This window comes from Natrix helvetica (genome assembly GCF_964273705.1).
Source record: "Natrix helvetica genome assembly, chromosome: 15".
Taxonomy (NCBI): domain Eukaryota; kingdom Metazoa; phylum Chordata; class Lepidosauria; order Squamata; family Natricidae; genus Natrix; species Natrix helvetica.
The window spans coordinates 8,019,620-8,039,479 of NC_138565.1; the positions used below are offsets into that span (position 1 = coordinate 8,019,620).

At 46.0% G+C, this 19,860-nt stretch overlaps 1 protein-coding gene across 2 annotated transcripts in view; it reads right to left on the reverse strand.

Annotated features, from left to right (window-relative positions):
* Positions 1-15,341, reverse strand: part of GLE1 (GLE1 RNA export mediator) — a 29,753-nt gene extending 14,412 nt beyond the window's left edge. Inside the window, exons 1-9 of one of the 2 annotated variants that reach the window (XM_081967616.1) lie at positions 15,187-15,341; positions 12,765-12,989; positions 12,068-12,184; positions 9,653-9,795; positions 9,498-9,558; positions 8,040-8,294; positions 3,294-3,525; positions 1,479-1,591; positions 523-592 (exon numbers count right to left, since the gene is read on the reverse strand). In XM_081967616.1, coding sequence (XP_081823742.1) covers positions 523-592; positions 1,479-1,591; positions 3,294-3,525; positions 8,040-8,294; positions 9,498-9,558; positions 9,653-9,795; positions 12,068-12,184; positions 12,765-12,989; positions 15,187-15,285 — 1,315 coding nt within the window. In that variant the 5' untranslated portion in view covers positions 15,286-15,341. Of the gene's footprint in view, positions 1-522; positions 593-1,478; positions 1,592-3,293; positions 3,526-8,039; positions 8,295-9,497; positions 9,559-9,652; positions 9,802-12,067; positions 12,185-12,764; positions 12,990-15,186 lie in introns of both variants that reach the window. The other variant, XM_081967615.1, reaches the window with a different exon arrangement.
* Between the last annotated feature and the right edge of the window lie 4,519 nt (positions 15,342-19,860).

Genomic DNA, 19,860 nt, shown 5'->3' on the forward strand with positions numbered 1-19,860 from the left:
GCTAGGTTGGTTAGGAATCTATTTGATCTCCCACCAGCTGCAGAGTTTCTCTCCCAGGGTTGATATCAGGGTTGATAAACAGTTGAATAGTGATTAAACTTAAAGGTAAAGGTTCCCTGTTGTTCCCGACTCTAGGGGGCGGTGCTCATCTCCGTTTCAAAGCCGAAGAGCCAGCACTGTCCGAAGACGTCTCCGTGGTCATGTGGCCGGCATGACTCAACATCGAAGGCGCACGGGACACTGTTCCCTTCCCACCAAAGGTGGCTCCTATTTATCTACTTGCATTTTTGACCTGCTTTCAAACTGCTAGGTTGGCAGAAGCTGGGACAAGTCACGGGAGCTCACTCCGTTACGCGGCGCTCGGGATTCGAACCTCCGAAACTGCCAACCTTTCTGATCGACAAGCTCAGCGTCTTAGCCGCTGAGCCACCGCATCCCTTTTTGAATATCGATTAGCAGTTGATCAACCGCTAATATTGCGATCAGAAGCCTTACAAGGAATAAGCAGAGCTGGGGGTTCACCTGCGATGGTAGAAATCTGGCTAACGGGGATGGTGGCAGCTTTCTGCAATTCCATTTTGATTTTTTTCTCCTGGGGGAAAAAAAAAAGAGGAAAACATTCAGAAGCTGAGCTTAGCGCAGTATTCAAAAGTTCGTGGGGGTTTTTTTTTGCACAAGCGCTGGCTGTGGAATTCCGGGAGTTGTAGTCCACAAGCCTTAAAGGTTATACAATACAATACAATAGTAGAGTTGGAAGGGACCTTGGAGGTCTTCTAGTCCAACCCCCTGCCTAGGCAGGAAACCCTATACCATTTCAGACAAATGGCTATCCAACATCTTCTTAAAGACTTCCAGTGTTGGGGCATTCACAACTTCTGGAGGCAACTTCTGTTCCACTGATTAATTGTTATAACTGTCAGGAAGTTTCTCCTCAGTTCTAAGTTGCTTCTCCCCTTGATTAGTTTCCACCCATTGCTTCTTGTTCTACCCTCAGGTGCCTTGGAGAATAGTTTGACTCCCTCTTCTTTGGGGCAACCCCTGAGATACTGGAAGACTTCTATTATGTCTCCCCTAGTCTTCTTTTCATCAAACTAGACATAACCAAGTTCCTGCAAGCGTTCTTCATATGTTTTAGTCTCCAGTCCCCTAATCCTCTTTGTTGCTCTTCTCTGCACTCTTTCTAGAGTCTCCACATCTTTTCTACATCGTGGTGACCCAAACTGAATGCAGTATTCCAAGTGTGGCCTTACTAAGGCCTTATAAAGTGGCATTAACCCTTCACGTGACCTTGATTCTCTCCCTCTGTTGATGCAGCCTAGAACTGTGTTGGCTTTTTGGGCAGCTGCTGCACACGGCTGGCTCCTATTTAAATGGTTCTCCACTAGGACTCCAAGATCCCTTTCACAGTTACTACTACTGAGCAAGGTACCACCTATAAGTTGCCAAGGTTGGATACGCCTGCTCTAGGAAGTTCTTACCTGCAGGTCTTTGCTGGTGGCCAAGCGACTGAAGGAAGCCACACACTGTTCGGATTCTTTCTGCAGCTCTTGGTACCACTTCATGATGGACGGGTCTGCCTTCACTTGAAGCCCTGGAGACATGGTAGCAAAGCAGGTAGGAACACTGGAAACTAGTACCGGTATCGGTTACTATACTAGTATAGTATACGGCAGGGGTGTCCAAACTTGGGAACTTTAAGACTTGTGGACTTCAACTCCCAGAATTCCCCAGCCAGCATGGCTGGCTGGGGAATTCTGGGAGTTGAAGTCCACAAGTCTTAAAGTTCCCAAGTTTGGACACCCCTGGTATACGGTATACTAGTACCTATAATTGACTTCAGGAGGAAGAGAGATGTACATTTGCCACTGTACATAAATGGCGAGGAGGTGGAGAGAGTTGGTAGTTTTAAATTTCTGGGCATTTATATCTCGGAGGACCTCTCATGGGCCATGAAGGCTAACATGCTTGTGAAGAAGGCACAGAAGAGGCTGTACTTCCTGAGAATGCTCAGGAAGATAAATCTTAATCTCAGCATCTACTTCTGTCCTACGAAACTGCCAAAGAGCCATCAGCAAACAGCCCAACCAAAGAATCTCTAAGACCACCCCCATCAACACGGAGAGTCACCAGAATATAAACTGACAGCAAGCGGCACTCCTTACTAGCACTGATGATGTTACCTAGTTGGGTCAGGAAACGTCTGCAAGAAAACAACCAAGCTCAGAGAGCACCAAGGACCCCTCATTACAACTGTTTAGTTTAGTGACCGTTCCGTTACTAAACGGCACTGACAAACGTGACACGATCATTTTTCACACTTACAACCAAGGGTTGTAATTCGGATGCTTGGCAACTAATTCATATGTCAGGCCTGCAGCCATCTTTTCTTTCGTTCCATTATTCTACTATGCATTTTCTATCGTGGGAAAATGGGAGGGGGGATTGTACGGAGTTAGATGAGATGTAGCCATAACAACATTCTTTGACTAAAGTCACTCTTTGGATGACTAAATCCTTCCGTTCCCCACCAGCATCCAGTCAGAGCTGAAGACGCTTCTTGGATGAGAAGCGAAACATATTCAAAGAATATCTATCTATCTTTCTATCTTTCTATCTCTCTATCATCTATCTATCTATCTATTTATCTATCTATTTATCTATCTATCTATCTATCTATCTATCTATCTATCTATCAATCATCTTTATCTCTATATCATCTATCCTGTCATCTATCTATATCTATATCTTTCTTTCTTTCTTTCTTTCTTTCTATCTATCTATCATCTATCTATCTATCTATCTATCTATCTATCATCTATCTATCATCTATCTATCTATCTATCTATCTATCTATCTATCTATCTATCTATCTATCTATCATCTATCTATCTATCTATCATCTATCTATCTATCATCTTTATCTCTATATCATCTATCATCTCTGTCATCTATCTATATCTATCATCTATCTATATCTATCTATCTATCATCTTTATCTCTATATCATCTATCATCTCTGTCATCTATCTGTCTGTCTATCATCATCTATCCATTCATCCATCTATCTTATGGGGAGGGAATGACCCTTTTCCCAAACTGACCCTGTCCAAAAAGACCCTGCCAGGGATCTTAAAAGTCACTGTCCCGGAAAGCATGAGATCAGGGAAAGGAGACTTCAAAAAGAGGAGTAACATTTAAGAAAAACCACCACCGTGGAGAGGATGATGGGAGATGTAATCCCACTCACAGCTGGAAGGTGCCAGAAAAGCAGAGGAACTGATCGAATGTTTTACCTCCAGCAAGCTTTCCGGGATCCAAAGGCTGGGACTTTGCCACCTCCTGTTTCTGCAGTTCCTCTGTTTTTTGGGCCTCGGCTGCTGCGGCCGCAGCTGCAGCCAACTTCTCCTCCTGCTTCTTCTTCTCTTCCAGGGCGAGAGCGATTTCTTCTTGCATGTCAGACAGCAGCTGGTGCATCTTGAGCAGGACGTTCTCAGCGGAAGCCACATCTGCCTCGTTGGGGAAAGCCTGTTTTTTGGGAGGGGGGAAAAAGCCCGCCAAAAAATCAGAAAACCAGTTGGGGGGATATCAAACGATGCTTCGACGGAAGCTCTGGGCAGGATCTGCCAGGTTTCTGGAAGGAAGCCAGCTGGAGCTGCATTTCCAGGTGCCTGAACTGATTCAATGCCAAACTTCCTTTTTGAGTGCTGGCGTTAACTAAAGGTTTATGAATCAGTTCTCATAGAGCAGGGGTCGGCAAAGAGCCACAAAAGTCCTAACCAGAAGCCCCCCATTCAATTCTGAAGCCGACAGGAAGTCCGGTTCCCCCACCATAGAGTCTCCCCCTAGCGCGGTGTCCTTTTTTCTCTCCTGACCGGAAGTCCAGTTCCCCCACCATAGAGTCTCCCCCTAGCGCAGTGTCCTTTTTTCTCTCCTGACCGGAAGTCCAGTTCCCCCACCATAGAGTCTCCCCCTAGCGCGGTGTCCTTTTTTCTCTCCTGACCGGAAGTCCGGTTCCCCCACCATAGAGTCTCCCCCTAGCGCGGCGTCCTTTTTTCTCTCCTGACCAGAAGTCCGGTTTCCCCCACCATAGAGTCTCCTCCTAGCACGGCATCCTTTTTCCTCTACCTGTCCTAACCGAAAGCCCTATCAATTGTGGAGCCAATTGCGGCAACAGGGAGCCGCAGCAGTGGGTTGAAAGAGCCACTTGCGGCTCCAGAGCCGCAGGTTGCTGACCCCTGTCATAGAGTACTGTATTTTTCAGACTATAAGACGCACCGGAGTATAAGACGCACCGAGATTTTAAAGAGGTAAATTTTTTAAAAAAGTTTTTGCACTCTGCAAGCCTCCCAAACCCTCTGCACAGCTTGCCTTTTTTTGTGAAAAACGGGGCATGCAGAGAGTTTGAGAGGCTACTGGGGGTTGGGGAGGGGCAAAAACGAGCAAAAAAACAGGCCCATTTTTTGCCATAAAAAGGCCATGTATAGCCTTTAGGAGGCTAGTAGAGTGCTCCTGGGGGCTAGGGGCAAAAACAAGTGGAAAACGGCCTGTTTTCTGCTCATCTTTCCCATCTCCAGCCCCCAGGAGCACTCTGGAAGCCTCCTAAAGGCTACGCACGGCCATTTTTGCAAAGGGGGCAGAATTTCGGTAGGCCAAAAAGCCTGCATTCGGTGTATAAAGACGCACCCAGACGTTCACCTTCTTTTTTGGGGGGGTAAAAGGTGCGTCTTTTTTTTTTTATCTTAAAATTTTTATTGGTTTTAAAAGCTTTACAAGGGAAAAAGGTTAAGAGGTTATGGAACATTTTGACAGCTACATCGTGCGGGGGGGGGGGGGAAGCCCGCCCCGGGTCTCGCAACTTTTACAAAAAAGGAAAAATAAAAAACTATAAACATTTACATAGATCAGCGATGGCAAACCTTTTTTGGCTCCCGTGCCACAAGTGGGGGGAGGGCAGGGGGGTCGTGTGCAGGCGTGCCGCACCCATAATGCAACGCACAACCCCCCCAGTGCGCATGCGCGCACAACGCGCGGCCCTCCTCCCATTTTTACATGCTTTTTTCGCCCTCCCCAGGCTCCAGAGGCTTTATAGGAGCCTGGGAAGGACGAAAAGAGCCTCCCCCACCCCCCCGGAGGCCCTCTAGAGACTTCACGGACCGTCCGGAGGCTTCCCTGAAGCCTTCGGAACGCTTAAAACCACCCTCCGAGCAAACCGGAAGTGACTCCGGACGGTCCCTGAAGCCTCCGGGGGGGGGGGAGGCTCTTTTCGCCCTCCCCAGGCTCCTATAAAGCCTCTGGAGCCTGGGGAAGGCGAAAAATAGCTTTTAAAAAGGTGAACTCAGCTGGCCAGCGCGCGCATGCGTGCTGGCCAGCTGACAGGGCAGCGCCTTGCGTGCCTTGACAAATGGCTACGCGTGCCACTTGTGGCACGCGTGCCATAGGTTCGCCATCACTGACATAGATATTAGCAGTTTTAAGTTTAACACCGAATCGTCAGTATGTTTTCAATCATGTTACTTTTGTCACTTCCTTGAAAATACATTGCGACAACATTTGGAATAATGTTTCAATTCAATTTTGTGATCTGAGTCTTTTTGTTGTCTTCCTCCCCGCCCCCCGCCCCCCGCCCATCCACTGGCAGAGCCTCAGCCCCTCCCTGCTTTGTATCTTGTGTAACATCCCCCACATCACCTAATAGAGCAGCATGTTGTTTTTTTTAAAAAAAAGGTGAAGTGAGGAAAGCTAAGGCTCACAATGAAGAAAGGCTTGCCACAAAAGTAAAAATTAACAAAAAAAGCTTCTTCCAACATGTTAAAAACAAGAAAAAAGTTAAGGAAACAATTGGTCCATTGCTAGGAGAAAGTGGCAAGAAGGTGACAAGCAACAGGGAGAAAGCAGAACTATTTAACTCATGTTTTGCATCTGTCTTTACACAAAGGGATAAAACAGTCCAACCTATCAAAAGCAGCACCACAAAATTAGGAACACAAATTGAAATAGGGAAGAAAATGGTAAGTGAGCACCTGTCTACCCTAGATGAGTTCAAATCACCAGGACCGGATGGATTACACCCCAGAGTTCTGAAGGAACTAGCAGACGAGATCTCAGAACCACTGAATTATATCTTTCAGAGATCCTGGAACACCGGGGAACTACCAGAGGATTGGAAAAGAGCTGATGTGGTTCCAATCTTCAAAAAAGGGAAAAAAACAGATCCAGGAAACTATAGACCTATCAGCCTAACCTCAATACCAGGAAAGATTCTGGAAAAAATAATCAAGCAACGAATTTGCGAACACCTAGAAGCAAACAAAGTAATAGCCAAAAGCCAACATGGATTTGTCAAAAACAGATCATGCCAGACTAATCTTATTGCATTCTTTGATAATGTGACAAAATTAGTGGACCAGAGGAATGCCGTTGATATAGTTTACTTGGACTTCAGTAAGGCTTTTGAGAAGGTAGACCATAACCTACTACTAGATAAAGTAGAAGAATGTGGGTTAGACAGCATCACCACCAGATGGATTGGTAACTGGCTGACCAACCGCACTCAACGTGTAGTTCTCAATGGAACTGCATCTACATGGAGGGAAGTATGCAGTGGAGTACCCCAAGGCTCTGTTTTAGGCCCAGTACTCTTCAACATCTTCATCAATGATTTGGATGAGGGAATAAATGGGGAACTCATCAAATTTGCAGATGATACCAAGCTGGCAGGAATAGCCAACACTCCAGAAGATAGGCTTAAGATACAGAAGGATCTTGACAAACTTGAACATTGGGCACTATCTAATAAAATGAAATTCAATGGTGAAAAGAGTAAGGTTCTACATTTAGGCAACAAAAACGGAATGCACAGGTACAGTATAGGTGATACCATACTCAGTAGTAGTAACTGTGAAAGGGATCTTGGAGTCCTAGTGGACAACCATTTAAATATGAGCCAGCAGTGTGCAGCAGCTGCCAAAAAAGCCAACACAGTTCTAGGCTGCATCAACAGAGGGATAGAATCAAGGTCACGTGAAGTGTTAATACCACTTTATAATGCCTTGGTAAGGCCACACTTGGAATACTGCATTCAGTTCTGGTCGCCACGATGTAAAAAAGATGTGGAGACTCTAGAAAGAGTGCAGAGAAGAGCAACAAAGATGATTAGGGGACTGGAGACTAAAACATATGAAGAACGGTTGCAGGAACTGGGTATGTTTAGCTTAAGAGAAAGAAGGACTAGGGGAGACATGATAGCATTATTCCAATATCTCAGAGGTTGCCACAAAGAAGAGGGAGTCAAACTATTCTCCAAAGCACCTGAGGGTAGAACAAGAAGCAATGGGTGGAAACTAATCAAGGAGAGAAGCAATTTAGAACTGAGGAGGAATTTCCTGACAGTGAGAACAATTAATCAGTGGAACAGCTTGCCTCCAGAAGTTGTGAATGCCCCAACACTGGAAGTCTTCAAGAAGATGTTGGATAGCTATTTGTCTGAAACGGTATAGGGTTTCCTGCCTGGGCAGGGGGTTGGACTAGAAGACCTCCAAGGTCCCTTCCAACTCTACTATTGTATTGTATTGTATTGTATTACTCCAAAAAATACGGTAGGCAGATCAGGGGCGCTAGTTGTCAGGGGAAGATATTTTCACCCTGAACTAGATGAGGTCTTAGATCGCGGCTGTTTCCAAACAGCATTATCTTTAAGGTGCGAAGAAAAGAAATAAAAAAATCCCGGAAAAGATATTCTAATTAAAAAAACAAGCTTTAATACAAAAATAAGAAATGGAAAATAAAAACAAAACTATCCAATTGTTACATTTTGGAAAAAGCAATTCTGTCTCCCAGTTTCCTGGTAGACGGACAAAGATCAAAAGGAAAAGAGAAGTCTCCGGAATGTGTGACGTAATAAACACGTTAAGCATGCGCAGTATATCATTGTCAGATAAGACCTTATGACCTGCGCAGTAACTCTTTCAGTAATTATTTTAGTTTCAGTTCGTCAGTTCAGGCTAGCAAACAATTTAACGCAGTGACACTAGCGCTGTTACCTCATTGGCCAGCCGGACTAAGGCGGACACCTCCCCGCAGAGGTGGTTGCCACGGTTGTTGTAGAGCGAGAAGTCGATGGCGGGCAGCTCTTTATGCCTGGCATTGAGGCCGATCTGCTGGTGGATCTGCAAAACCTCCTCCTGGATGGCGTAGAGGCGCCGTAGGCGTTCTTGGCTCTCCTCCCGCCGCTGGCGCTCCAGGTCTTCCTGCCGCTGGCGCTGCTGCTCAGCCTCACGGAGCTTCCGGCTCAAAAGCTTTGGGAGGGAAGCAGGGCGTTTCCGTTGGGGAAAAGGGGAACACCAAATCGAAAGCGAAGGCTTCCCCTCACCTGCGCCCAGGTAATGTTTAGCAGCACCAAGAACATTATCGAAGGGTCCTTGGTGCTCTCTGTGCCTGGCGGCTCTCTTTGCAGACATTTCATTACCAGACGAGGTCACATCATCAGTGCTAGGAGGAGTGGGGTTTGAGGGTGGGAGAGGAAGAGGACTGTGAGATCCTTGGTGCTCTCTGAGATTGTTTGTTTTCTTTCAGGCACTTTAATACCCAACTAGATAACTTCATCAGTGCAAGAAGGGAGTGGTGTTTGTGAGGAGGAGGAGGAAGAGGAGGAAGAAGAGAAGGAAGAGGAGGAAGAAGAGAAGGAAAAGGAGGAAGAGGGAGGAGGAAGACTGTGGGATCCTTGGTGGTCTCTGACCTTGTTTGTTTTCTTTCAGAGACTTCATTACCCAACTAGATAACTTCATCAGTGCAAGAAGGGAGTGGTGTTTGGGAGGAGGAGGAGGAAGAGGAGGAAGAGGAGGAAGAAGAGAAGGAAGAGGAGGGAGGAGGAAGAGGGAGGAGGAAGACTGTGGGATCCTTGGTGGTCTCTGACCTTGTTTGTTTTCTTTCAGAGACTTCATTACCCAACTAGATAACTTCATCAGTGCTAGAAGGGAGTGGTGTTTGTGAGGCGGAGGAGGAAGAGAGAAGGAAGAGGAAGAGGAGCAAGAGGAGGAAGAAGAGAAGGAAAAGGAGGAAGAGGAGGAAGGAGGAAGAGGGAGGAGGACGACTGTGGGATCTTTACAGCTCCCTGAACTTGCTTGTTTTCAAACAGATGTTTCATTACCCAACTAGGTACCATCATCAGTGCTAGAAGGGAGGCGGTTTTGCTCTTATTTTACATACTGGGTGGCTTGCCCCGGCAAGAAACACTCCAACCAAAGAACTCCCAAGGCTCCCACCAACACCACCAGAGTATCAACTGAGAGCTTCCCTCTTTCTGTCTCTCTCGCTCTCTCTCTCTTTCCATAGCTTGAAAAACGCAAAGAGAGAAGGTGTGGATGGTTGCGACCCTCTTCCGATCTGGGTGGGAAACACCCAGCGTCCTTACAGCTGAAGGGGGGCAAAAAGGTTGAAGCTGCAAGACCCTCTTCCCACCCACGCCCGGCCTGGCCAATTTCCCTGCCTCCTTTCCTTACTTTGGCCCTGCGCCGGTGCTCCTCCCTCAGCTTCTCTTCCTGTCCTTGTGCTTCTTTGGAGCTGGAAGGAAAAAAACACAAGAGTCCCGAGATGAAAAAGGAGTCCCGGGTGAGATCCAGGGCTCCGAAGGCAGGAGAGGCCGCCGGAGGCTCACCTGTTCTCTATCTCTTGCTGCAGGAGCTGGTACTCCTGGTGCTGCTTCAGCTCCTTCAGCTCGTCGAAGCGCTTCAGCAACTCGCTGGCCTCCTCGGAGGCCGCCTTCACCGCCTGCTCCTGCTGCTCCAAGCGTTGATTCAGCTGCTCCTGCGGGAAAATAGGGAGGGGGGAAAAAGGGGTGGATAAAAACTGATGTTTTTTTTAAATAAAAAAAGACAGGATTCTTTTTTTAAAAAAAAATGGGATTTTTTTTTATTTTTATCCAATTTATTTTAATAAAATGCTTTTGGAGTAAAAAAAAAAACTCCATCTAAAGAGAGCTTTCTATTTAAGATGCATTAAAATTTTAGTTGATTCGGCACGAAATGGGAGCTCAGTTAGGTAGCATGAGGCTCCTGCCAGTTCTAGCCTCTTCTATAGAAGAGGTTCCACCAATCTACAGGGCCGTTTAGAACCGGTTCTAGCTACCTCCCTCCGCCCGTCCGCACATCATCAAGAGGAAGAGCGAGAGGAGGAATTCTGGGAGTTGAAGTCCACAAGTCTTAAAGCTGTCAAGTTTGAACACCCCTGGGATTTATTTTTTCTAAAGGGTTAGGGGTTCCAGGGTCTTGTAACTTGACAGCTTTAAGACCTGCATGCTTCAAATGCCAGAGTTCCTGAGCCAACATGACTGGAGGAGGAATTCTGGGAGTTGAAGTTCACAAGTCTTAAAGCTGTCAAGCTTGAACACCCCTGGGTTTTTTTTTTCCTAAAGGGTTAGGAGTGCCAGGGTCTTGTAACTTGACAGCTTTAAGACTTGCACGCTTCAGTGCCAGAGTTCCTGAGCCAACATGACTGAAGGAGGAATTCTGGGAGTTGAAGTCCACAAGTCTTAAAGCTGTCAAGCTTGAACACCCCTGGGAGTTTTTTTCCTAAAGGGTTAGGAGTGCAAGGGTCTTGTAACTTGACAGCTTTAAGATTTGTGTGCTTCAAATGCCAGAGTTCCTGAGCCAACATGACTGAAGGAGGAATTCTGGGAGTTGAAGTCCACAAGTCTTAAAGCTGTCAAGCTTGAACACCCCTGGGAGTTTTTTTCTAAAGGGTTAAGGGTGCAAGGGTCCTGTAACTTGACAGCTTTAAGATCTCCCTTGATACCTGAAGTGATAGAAGAGGAAGGAGAAAAGGAAGGAAAGAAGAGGGGAGGAAGAAGATGAAGGGATAGGAGGAGGAGGAGAAGGAAAAAAAGAAGAAAGTGGAGGAGGGAAGGAGGAGGAGAAGCAGAAGAGGAGGAGAAGGAGTAAGGGGGGGAGGAGGAAGAAAAGAAGGAGGAAAAAGGAGAAAGGAGGGGGAAGGAGAAGGAAGAGAAAGAGGAGTAAGAGGAGGGGGAGGAGGAAGAAAAGAAGGAGGAGGAGGAGGAAGGAGAAAGGAGGAGGGGCAGGGGGAAGGAGGAGGAGGAGGGGGTGGGGAAGGAGGAAGAGGAAGGAGGAGAAAGGAGGAGGGGGAGGAAGAAGGAGAAGGAGAAAGGAGGAGGGGGAGGAGGAGGAAGAAAGAGGAGGAGGGGGAGGGGGAAGGAGAAGGTGGAGGGGGTGGGGAAGGAGGAAGAGGAAGAAGGAGAAGAAGAGGAGGAAGAGGGGAGGGGGAGGAAGAGGAGGGGGAGGAAGAAAAGGAGAAGGAAGATGGAGAAAGGAGGAGGGGGAAGGAGGAGGAGGAGGTGGGGGAGGAGGAGGAGGAAGAAGGAGAAGGAGAAAGGAGGAGGGGAGGAGGAAGAAGGAGAAGGAGGAAGAGGGGAGGGGAAGGGGAGGGGGAGGAGGAAGAAAAGGAGGAGAAGGAAGAGGAGGAAGAAGGAGAAAGGAGGAGGGGGAGGAGGAAGGAGAAGGAGGAGGAGGAGGGGGTGGGGAAGGAGGAGGAGGAAGGAGAAGGAGAAAGGAGGAGGGGAGGAGGAAGAAGGAGAAGAGGAGGAGGAGGAGGGGAGGGGGAGGAGGAAGAAAAGGAGGAGGAGGAGGAAGAAAAGGAGGAGGAGGAAGAAAGATAAAGGAGGAGGGGGAGGGGGAAGAAGGAGGAGAAGGAGGTGGGGGAGGAGGAGGAGGAAGGAGAAGGAGAAAGAGGAGGAGGGGGAGGAGGAAGGAGAAGGAGGAGAAAGAGAAAGAAGAGAAGGAGGAGGAAGAGAAGAGGAAGAACAACAACAACAAAACAAACAAACAAATCTGGGTATGCCCCAATCTAGAGGACCCTCTCAATTAGACTGAGACCATTCTGAGACCCCTAAACAGTTGCCATTTGAGAGGGAAACCTCCCTTCTTCTCTCCTTCAAGAGAAAGGTCTTAAGTCGTTCGGTGACGGTAACCAAGCACGAAGGCCTTAATCCCAATTATCCCTGGCCGCTTTCGAGACAACCTTGCCCAGTTAGAGACGCTTCGGCTGCCTTTGCCCTCACCTTCCCTTTCAGCTTCTGGATCTCCTTGTGCAAATGGATGAGGCCTTCGACTCCTGTACTCTTGGACGGCGGGATCGGAAGGACGGGTTCCGGGTTGCTCCCCGCGGGACTCCGTTTCTTCGGGGGGTCCACGTGAAACAGAAAAAGGGCAAATGAGAGGTTGGAGTCCCCATTAGGGGCTACGAAAACACAGCGTTCTTTTTCTTTTCAAAATAAAAAGTTTCCTTTTTCTTTTCTCATATATTCATTCCCAAATAATATACATTCTCTTAAGCACTGTTGATCTTTCTGTGTTATCCTTTAACGTTTATCACAATCCGTTTCAAAAAATTAAAAATATAATCGGGGGTCGCTTTCCTTCCACCCCAATAAGTACACTCTACTACTCTACTCTACTACTTCTTCCATCCTCCCTTCTTCTTTCCTCCTCTTCTTTCTTTTCTTCTTCCCCTCCCTCTCCCCCACTCCTCCTCTCCTCTCCCCTGCCCTCTCTCCTACTCTTACTACCCCTCCCTTACTTCCTCTCCTTTCCCCTTTCTTCTCAGGAGCACTTTGCAACCCTCTGCACGTCCATTTTTGCAAAGGTTTGGGGAGGCTAAAAATGCTGGATTTTCACCCTCTTTTTGGGGGGGGGGAAAAAGGTGCGTCTTACATGAAAAATATGGTAGTTATTGTAACAAAAAGAACCAGGCATTACCTGGGCATCAGCAGGAGCTTCTGTTAAAGAGGGTAGGGGGCTGCGCTGATTGGCAGGAGAGGCATCGGTCCTTAAAGACAAACCGTGGAAAAGAGATGCTCTTTCCGGAGTGGAGTTTGCCGCAAGAGGTGGGTCTGACTTTGGAGAACGGGAGATGATTTTTTCAAGCACCCAGCCTGTGAAGGGGGACAACCCCGGAGGGGATTTATCCTCTAGCAAGATGCTCTGAAAAAGAACAAAATGATAAGATAAGGCAGGGATGCAATGTCCTGTCCATACGCCTTCACCCACACGGCCTTTTGCTGCTCTCCGGGAGGTGCAGGGAAGGCGGCATTTAAATTTTAAAGGAGAATTATTTGTAGCTCAGGGTGGACACGAGGTGCGCTCTGAGCTCGGTGGTTTCCTTGCAGACGTCTCACGACCCAGCTAGGGAATAGCATCAATGTCGGAAGGGAGCTGGGTTTGGAGGAGGAGTACAATGCCTGGAGGGTCCTTGGTGCTCTCTGAGCTTGCTGGTTTTCTTGCAGGCGTTTCATGACCCAACTAGGTAACATCATCAGTGGTAGAGAATGTCTTCGGTGCTAGAAGGAAAAGCGAGAGTGGGGGCAGTCACAAGAATATAAACTGAAAGCACTCCTTACTAGCACTGATGATGTTACCTAGTTGGGTCATGAAACGTCTGCAAGAAAACAAGTAAGCTCAGAGAGCACTAAAGAGGCTACAGTCCTCCTCCGAACCCCACTTCCTTCTAACACTGATGATGTTACCTAGTTGGGTCATAAAACGTCTGCAAGAAAACAAGCAAGCTTAGAGAGCTCTAAGGACCCCGCAGTCTTCCTCCTTTTCCTCCTCCCCGCAAACACCCCTCCTCCAAGATTTAAATTTGCTTCCAAAACAGAAACCACAATGGGTGGAATAATAGGTGGAATAGGCTCAACCTGACACCTCCCCATATACATTCAGAGGAAGTCCATTTTATTAAGCAATTTAAATAAATGAATACATTTTGCGAATCAGACTTGCTAAAATGCTGTTTTATTAGGGCCAATTTCAATGCAAGGAATTTTAGCCTTTCTCGCGGGCGGGATTGCTGGGCTGGGCTACCTGGGGAGAAGGTCCCAATCTGTATGAAGAAAGACTCACCTCTGCAAAATCTATCATTCTAATTCTAATTTGGGGGAAAAAAAATCAGGAATAGAATAAGATAGAAGAATTAGAAACAGAAATCGTAGAAACCGAAATGGAATGGAATGATTACAAATAGAAATAATAGAAATGGAATAAAATGAATAGAATAGAAATCATAGAAATGGAATGGGATGAATAGAATTAGAAATAGAAATAATAGAAATGGATGGAATGGAATGGAATGGAATACAATACAATAGAAGAGAATTAAAGATAGAAATAGTAGAAATAGAAATGAAATGAAATGGAGAATTAGAAATAATAGAAATAGAAATAATAGAAATGGAATGGAATACAATAGAATAGAATAATTAAAAATAGAAATAATAGAAATAGAAATAATAGAAATAAATAGAAATAGAAATGAAATGGAGATTAGAAATAATAGAAATAGAAATAATAGAAATGGAATGGAATGAATAGAATTAGAAACAATAGAAATGGATGGAATGGAATACAATACAATAGAAGAGAATTAAAGATAGAAATAGTAGAAATAAAAATGAAATGAATAGGAGAATTAGAAATAATAGAAATAGAAATAATAGAAATGGAATGGAATACAATAGAATAGAATAATTAAAAATAGAAATAATAGAAATAGAAATGAAATGAAATGGAGAATTAGAAATAATAGAAATGGAATGGAAAGTCAGTAAAGGGGAAGCGGGGTTCACTTAACAACATGGCGACTCCCTTTACAACGGCAGTCATTCGCTTAAGGACCATGGCAAGAAAAGTCTCAAAATTGGGGGCGGCGGAGACAAAAAACGCATTGAACACACGTTTCACTTAGTGACATCAACGTTGGGCTCCATTGTGATGTAACTCAAGGACTTCAGAATAATAATAATAATAATAAATTATTAAATTTATATGGCGCCTGATTGGTCTGAAATTCAAGGAAGAAAAATTGAGGGTGGGGGCTGCAAGGACAACGTCCCCCCCCCCGCTTTTTTTTTCAATTACACTAAAAGGGGAAAGGGTGTCCTCCTCCCTGCCTGCTGGACCACCCTACCCATCATCCCCAGCTAGGACAAGCAACAGCATCGTTCCCCGCAGCGAGGGGGTGGGGGTGGTGGAGGATGTCTCCCCCCTCGGACGTTGGGGGGATGGAGGTGAGGAATCCCAACTCCCATCACGCTCTTCCCCTCTAGGGTGGAGGCCGATGGGAGTTGTAGTCCCCCAGACCGGGAAAAGAGAGAGAGAGAGGAGCCAGGGCGCGGCGGCGCACCTCCTCGAGCGGGCTCCAGTCGCGGCAGTAGCGCAGCCGCCCTTTGCTGGTGTTCCGCAGGGCCTCGACGGTCTCCATCCGAAACTGCTCCGACGGCATGGCGCCGAAGGAAAACAGTGGCGCCGAACAGCGCCGGGCCCGCCCTACGTCACTTCCGGCGGAAAAAGGCGGGGTCCGCGAAGCTTTAAGAAGGCGCCATAGACTTCCGTTCTGAGGAACATAGACTTTGGGTAGGTGTAGAGGGGCGCTCGCGTTGATAATTCCGGGTCGATGCCCTGGAGCTTCTCCAATCGTGCTTTTTCCAAAAAGGCTTGTAACACAGGGGAACTTTAAGGCTTGTGGACTTTAACTCCCAGAATTCCCCCAGCCAATTCTGGGAGTTGAAGTCCACAAGTCTTAAAGTTTTCTCAAGTTTGGACACCCCTGCTTTAAACAGTAACAGAGTTGGAAGGCACCTTGGAGGTCATCTAGTCCAACCCCCTGCTCACACAGAAGACCTATGCTAGAGATTCGAACCGCCGAACTGCCCACCTTTCTGATCGACAAGCCCCTGTTTTGCTTCCCATCCAAGAAGCTTCATGTAAATTCTTCCCATGAATGGCAAGGAAGAAGGGATGGAAACTAACCAAGGAGGGAAGCAACTTGGAATTGAGGAGAAACTTCCCTATCAGTAAGGATGATTAACCAGCAGAGTAAGGATCAGTAAGGATGATTAATCTGCTTGCCACCAGAAATTGTGGGTGCTCCATCACTGGAGGTTTTTAAAGAAGAGACAGTCACTTATCTGAAATAGCATAGGTTCTCCTGCTTGAATGGAGGGCTGGACTAGAAGACCTCCAAGGCCCCTTCTAGCTCTATGATGAGTTCTATGATGAGTCTGGTTCTTCCAGTTCCCACCGATCAGTAAGAACTGAAGCTTCTTGGACGAGAAGCAAAATGTTTTTAAAGAAAACAGAAACCATTCGGAAAAATCAATTCTGGTTCTCGCATTGAGAATCCCAGCTATGATTAATAGACTTGGGGGATAATGCTTACAAATGTGATGTTTATAACGTTTGATACTATTAACTAATGATAGGTAAAACTGAACAGAGTTTTTAATTAAATAATGGAAAATGTTTATATAAGGACCAGTGAAGATCACAGGATATAGACTTTGAGAATAATGGTTACAACTATTGTGTGTATAAGGTTTACCATTAGTATTGAAAAGAGATTGTACCCAGACAGCGCACTGCCATTGTGGATGTGCAAATTTTATATATAACAAAAGAAATGGCACAATAAAAGAATAATTTTTTAAAAAAGCCCAGCTACCTTGTCCAAAACTGTTTCCAATCTGATTTCTCTTTAGAGATGTTTAAGCAAATTCAGAATTCGTCCTTTCTTTCATTCATTCATTGCACAATAAAAAAAATATTTTTTAAAAAAAATCCCAGCTCTCTTGTCCTAAACTGTTTCTATTCTGATTTATCTTTAGATGTTTAAGCAAATTCAGAATTCACCCTTTCTTTCTTTCTTTCATTCATTCATTGCACAATAAAAATAATTTTTAAAAAATCCCAGCTCTCTTGTCCAAAACTGTTTCCAATCTGATTTATCTTTAGATGTTTAAGCAAATTCAGAATTCACCCTTTCTTTCATTCATTCATTCATTCATTCATTCAATTATTTATTTATATTTTTAATGTATTTTTATTTATATTTTTAATGTATTTTTATTTATATTTTTAATGTATTTTTATTTATATTTTTAATTTATGTTTTATTTATTTTATTTATATTGAATTCATTCTTTCTATGTCTCTGGAACCCAGTCTAACTCTTCGGAGGACTTAGCTTGATTCCACTTGCTGGAGAAAAATTGCATCTAAGAGCTGAGATTGACATGCAGCGAGAAAGGGCGGAGCAACAGTATCGTGCAGGGGGCGGGATCATGCGGGCGGCAGCCAATGGGATGGCGCAGAAGCCCCCACCACCACGTATGCAAATACGAAAAGCGTGACGAAAAGCCCAGACATTCGGAAACATCAAGGAGGCGGTGCCTGGAGAGGAAAAGGCGGGGCTTCGCATAAAAGAGGGGCTGGGAAATCTAGCGCTTTCACTTTCGGAATCACAGAGGTGACGGAAGGAGCAGTTCCCTTCGGAGGCGGAGAAACCGGATGTAAGTAGAGGACGGGGGCTACTGGGACGGAGTCGCAGTCCGGGAGGGTCTCTTTCGGGTCCGCTTGAGACGGAGGCTTCGGCCTGGGCCTCCCCTGCGTGGAAGTGGACGCAGCCGTCACCCGCCTCTCTCTTTCCCATGCAGAAGGACGGAGGAGCCCGGCGGGGGAAGGAAGGAAGCGCAGCCCGAGAGGAGGAGTGGGCCCCGCGGAGCAGCCCTGCCCGGTCCTGGCGCGGCTTCCCCGGGAGATGGCGGGAAAAGGCCGGGAGGCTCCGAGGCCGCAGAAGGGATGAGAAAAACCTCATAAATGCCTGGAGTGTGGAAAATCCTTCAACATAAATAGAGAACTTGAAGGCCATCTAAGGGTCCATTCAGGAGGAAAACCTCATAGATACCTGGAGTGTGGAAAGAGCTTCACTCAGAGGAGCAACCTTTATTCACATCAAAGGATCCACAAAGGAGAAAAACCTCATAAATGCCTGGATTGTGGAAAGAGCTTCAGTTGGAGGTGCCACCTTTATACACATCAAAGGATCCACACAGGAGAGAAACCTCAAAAATGCCTGGAGTGTGGAAGGAGCTTCAGTCAGAGGAGCAGCCTTTATTCACATCAAAGGATCCACAAGGAGAAAAACCTCATAAATGCCTGGATTGTGGAAAGAGCTTTAGTCAGAGGAGCCACCTTTATACAATCAAAGGATCCACACAGGAGAGAAACCTCAAAAATGCCTGGAGTGTGGAAGGAGCTTCAGTCAGAGGAGCAGCCTTTATAAATATCAAAGGATCCACACAGGAGAAAAACCTCATAGATGCCTGGAGTGTGGAAAGAGCTTCAGTCAGAGGAGCAACCTTGATAAACATCAAAGGATCCATTGGAGAGAGAAACAGAAGAAATGCCTGGAGGGTGGAGAGTCCTTTGGAAGACCCGGGAGTCCCCAAAAGATCCAGGAGGGAGAAGAGAAACATCAATGCCAGGAATGCAAAAAATCCTTCAAAACAAACAAGACATTCCTGTGTCATGACAGAACGGTGTTATCCTACCACAAAAGTGCGACCTATTAACTTTCATTTGCAAGCTTTCAAATTGCTACTTGGGCAGGACGAGAGCTCATTCCATCACGCAACTCTTTATCAAGCACAGGAGATGCAAACAGTTCAAATGTGAATAAAGATTTATCGTGAACTTAAGCTCTCCACAACCTTAACTATTAACAGGCAAGAGAAATTAGTGGGACTTAATAGAAAGGAATTCAAGGCGAACTGGGTGTGGGTGTGAAGGGACTCATGACTGATGATGCATTTGACCCCTGCCTCCACCTCAACTTGGTCATCTACAGCTCTTGCATCGTGATAGGATGAGTGTGGCTACAATGGTTCAGTACCCCGAAGAGTCAGTCTAGCCCTGGTTTTAATGCACAAGGGTCTTTTTAAGGGCTAAGACATTCCTTGAACATCCCAGATCAAATTGCCATCCATAAGGTGCAGATGTAGATACTTGCCCTTCATTGCCATCGCAACCTCTGTGTTTCAACTTGTCTCTATAATGTATCATCAGTCTAAGCACTAAGCATCAAATTTCTAAACGGAACATTTTTGCTATTTCCTTTATTGCTGTGGTCCGTTTAATGGATGTGCTCTTTTGTGTAGCCTCATTTTGTGTCATAATTTGAGAGTTCAAATTATTAAAAGTATTTTCTCTGATCACTCATAATGCAAACCGACCCGCATCTTACAAATATCGCAAGTATTACATAAACCTATTGTTGTTAGTTGCGAACTCATGTCCAACACATTGCGACCCCATGAACAATGTTCTTCCAGACCTTCCTGTCCTCTACCATCCTTTGGAGTCCGTTTAAGCTCACGCCGATTACTGCAGTGACTCCATCCAGCCACCTCCTTCTCTGCCGTCCCCTTCTTCTTTTGCCCTCCATCGTTCCCAGCATGAGGCTCTTCTCCAGGGAGTCCTTCCTTCTCATTAGGTGGCCAAAGTACTTGAGTTTCCTCCTCAGGATCTGGCCTTCTAAAGAGCAGTCAGGGTTGATCTCCTCTAGGACTGACCGGTTGGATGGCCTTGCAGTCCAAGGGACTTGCAGGAGTCTTCTCCAGCACCAGAGTCCAAAGGCTATTAGGTTTTCCCAGTTAAACATAAACCTATTAGTACAACTATACTCAATTATGCATATGGTAGTACTTGTCCTCACACATTTATTCAGTCAATGGTGCTGTAATTTATATATTACTCAGCAAGTCAGACCAGAATCGTTCTTTTCTTTTTAACAGCTGAGCCTCGTGCTGGGAGCTGAGGTTGAGCTTCTGAAGGAACAGCCCTTCTGTCTCTGCTTCTTGGAGCTTTCACTACATCCAAACATAAGTTACTAGCCTGTCTCTCGGCTGGCACACATCTGTCCCAACGCAGCTGTTGGACACCAAGCAGAGGATGTATTTTGCAGTGTTCAAAGCTGCTTACTTTCAGGAGGATTCTGAGTCCCAAAATGTAACACTTCCCC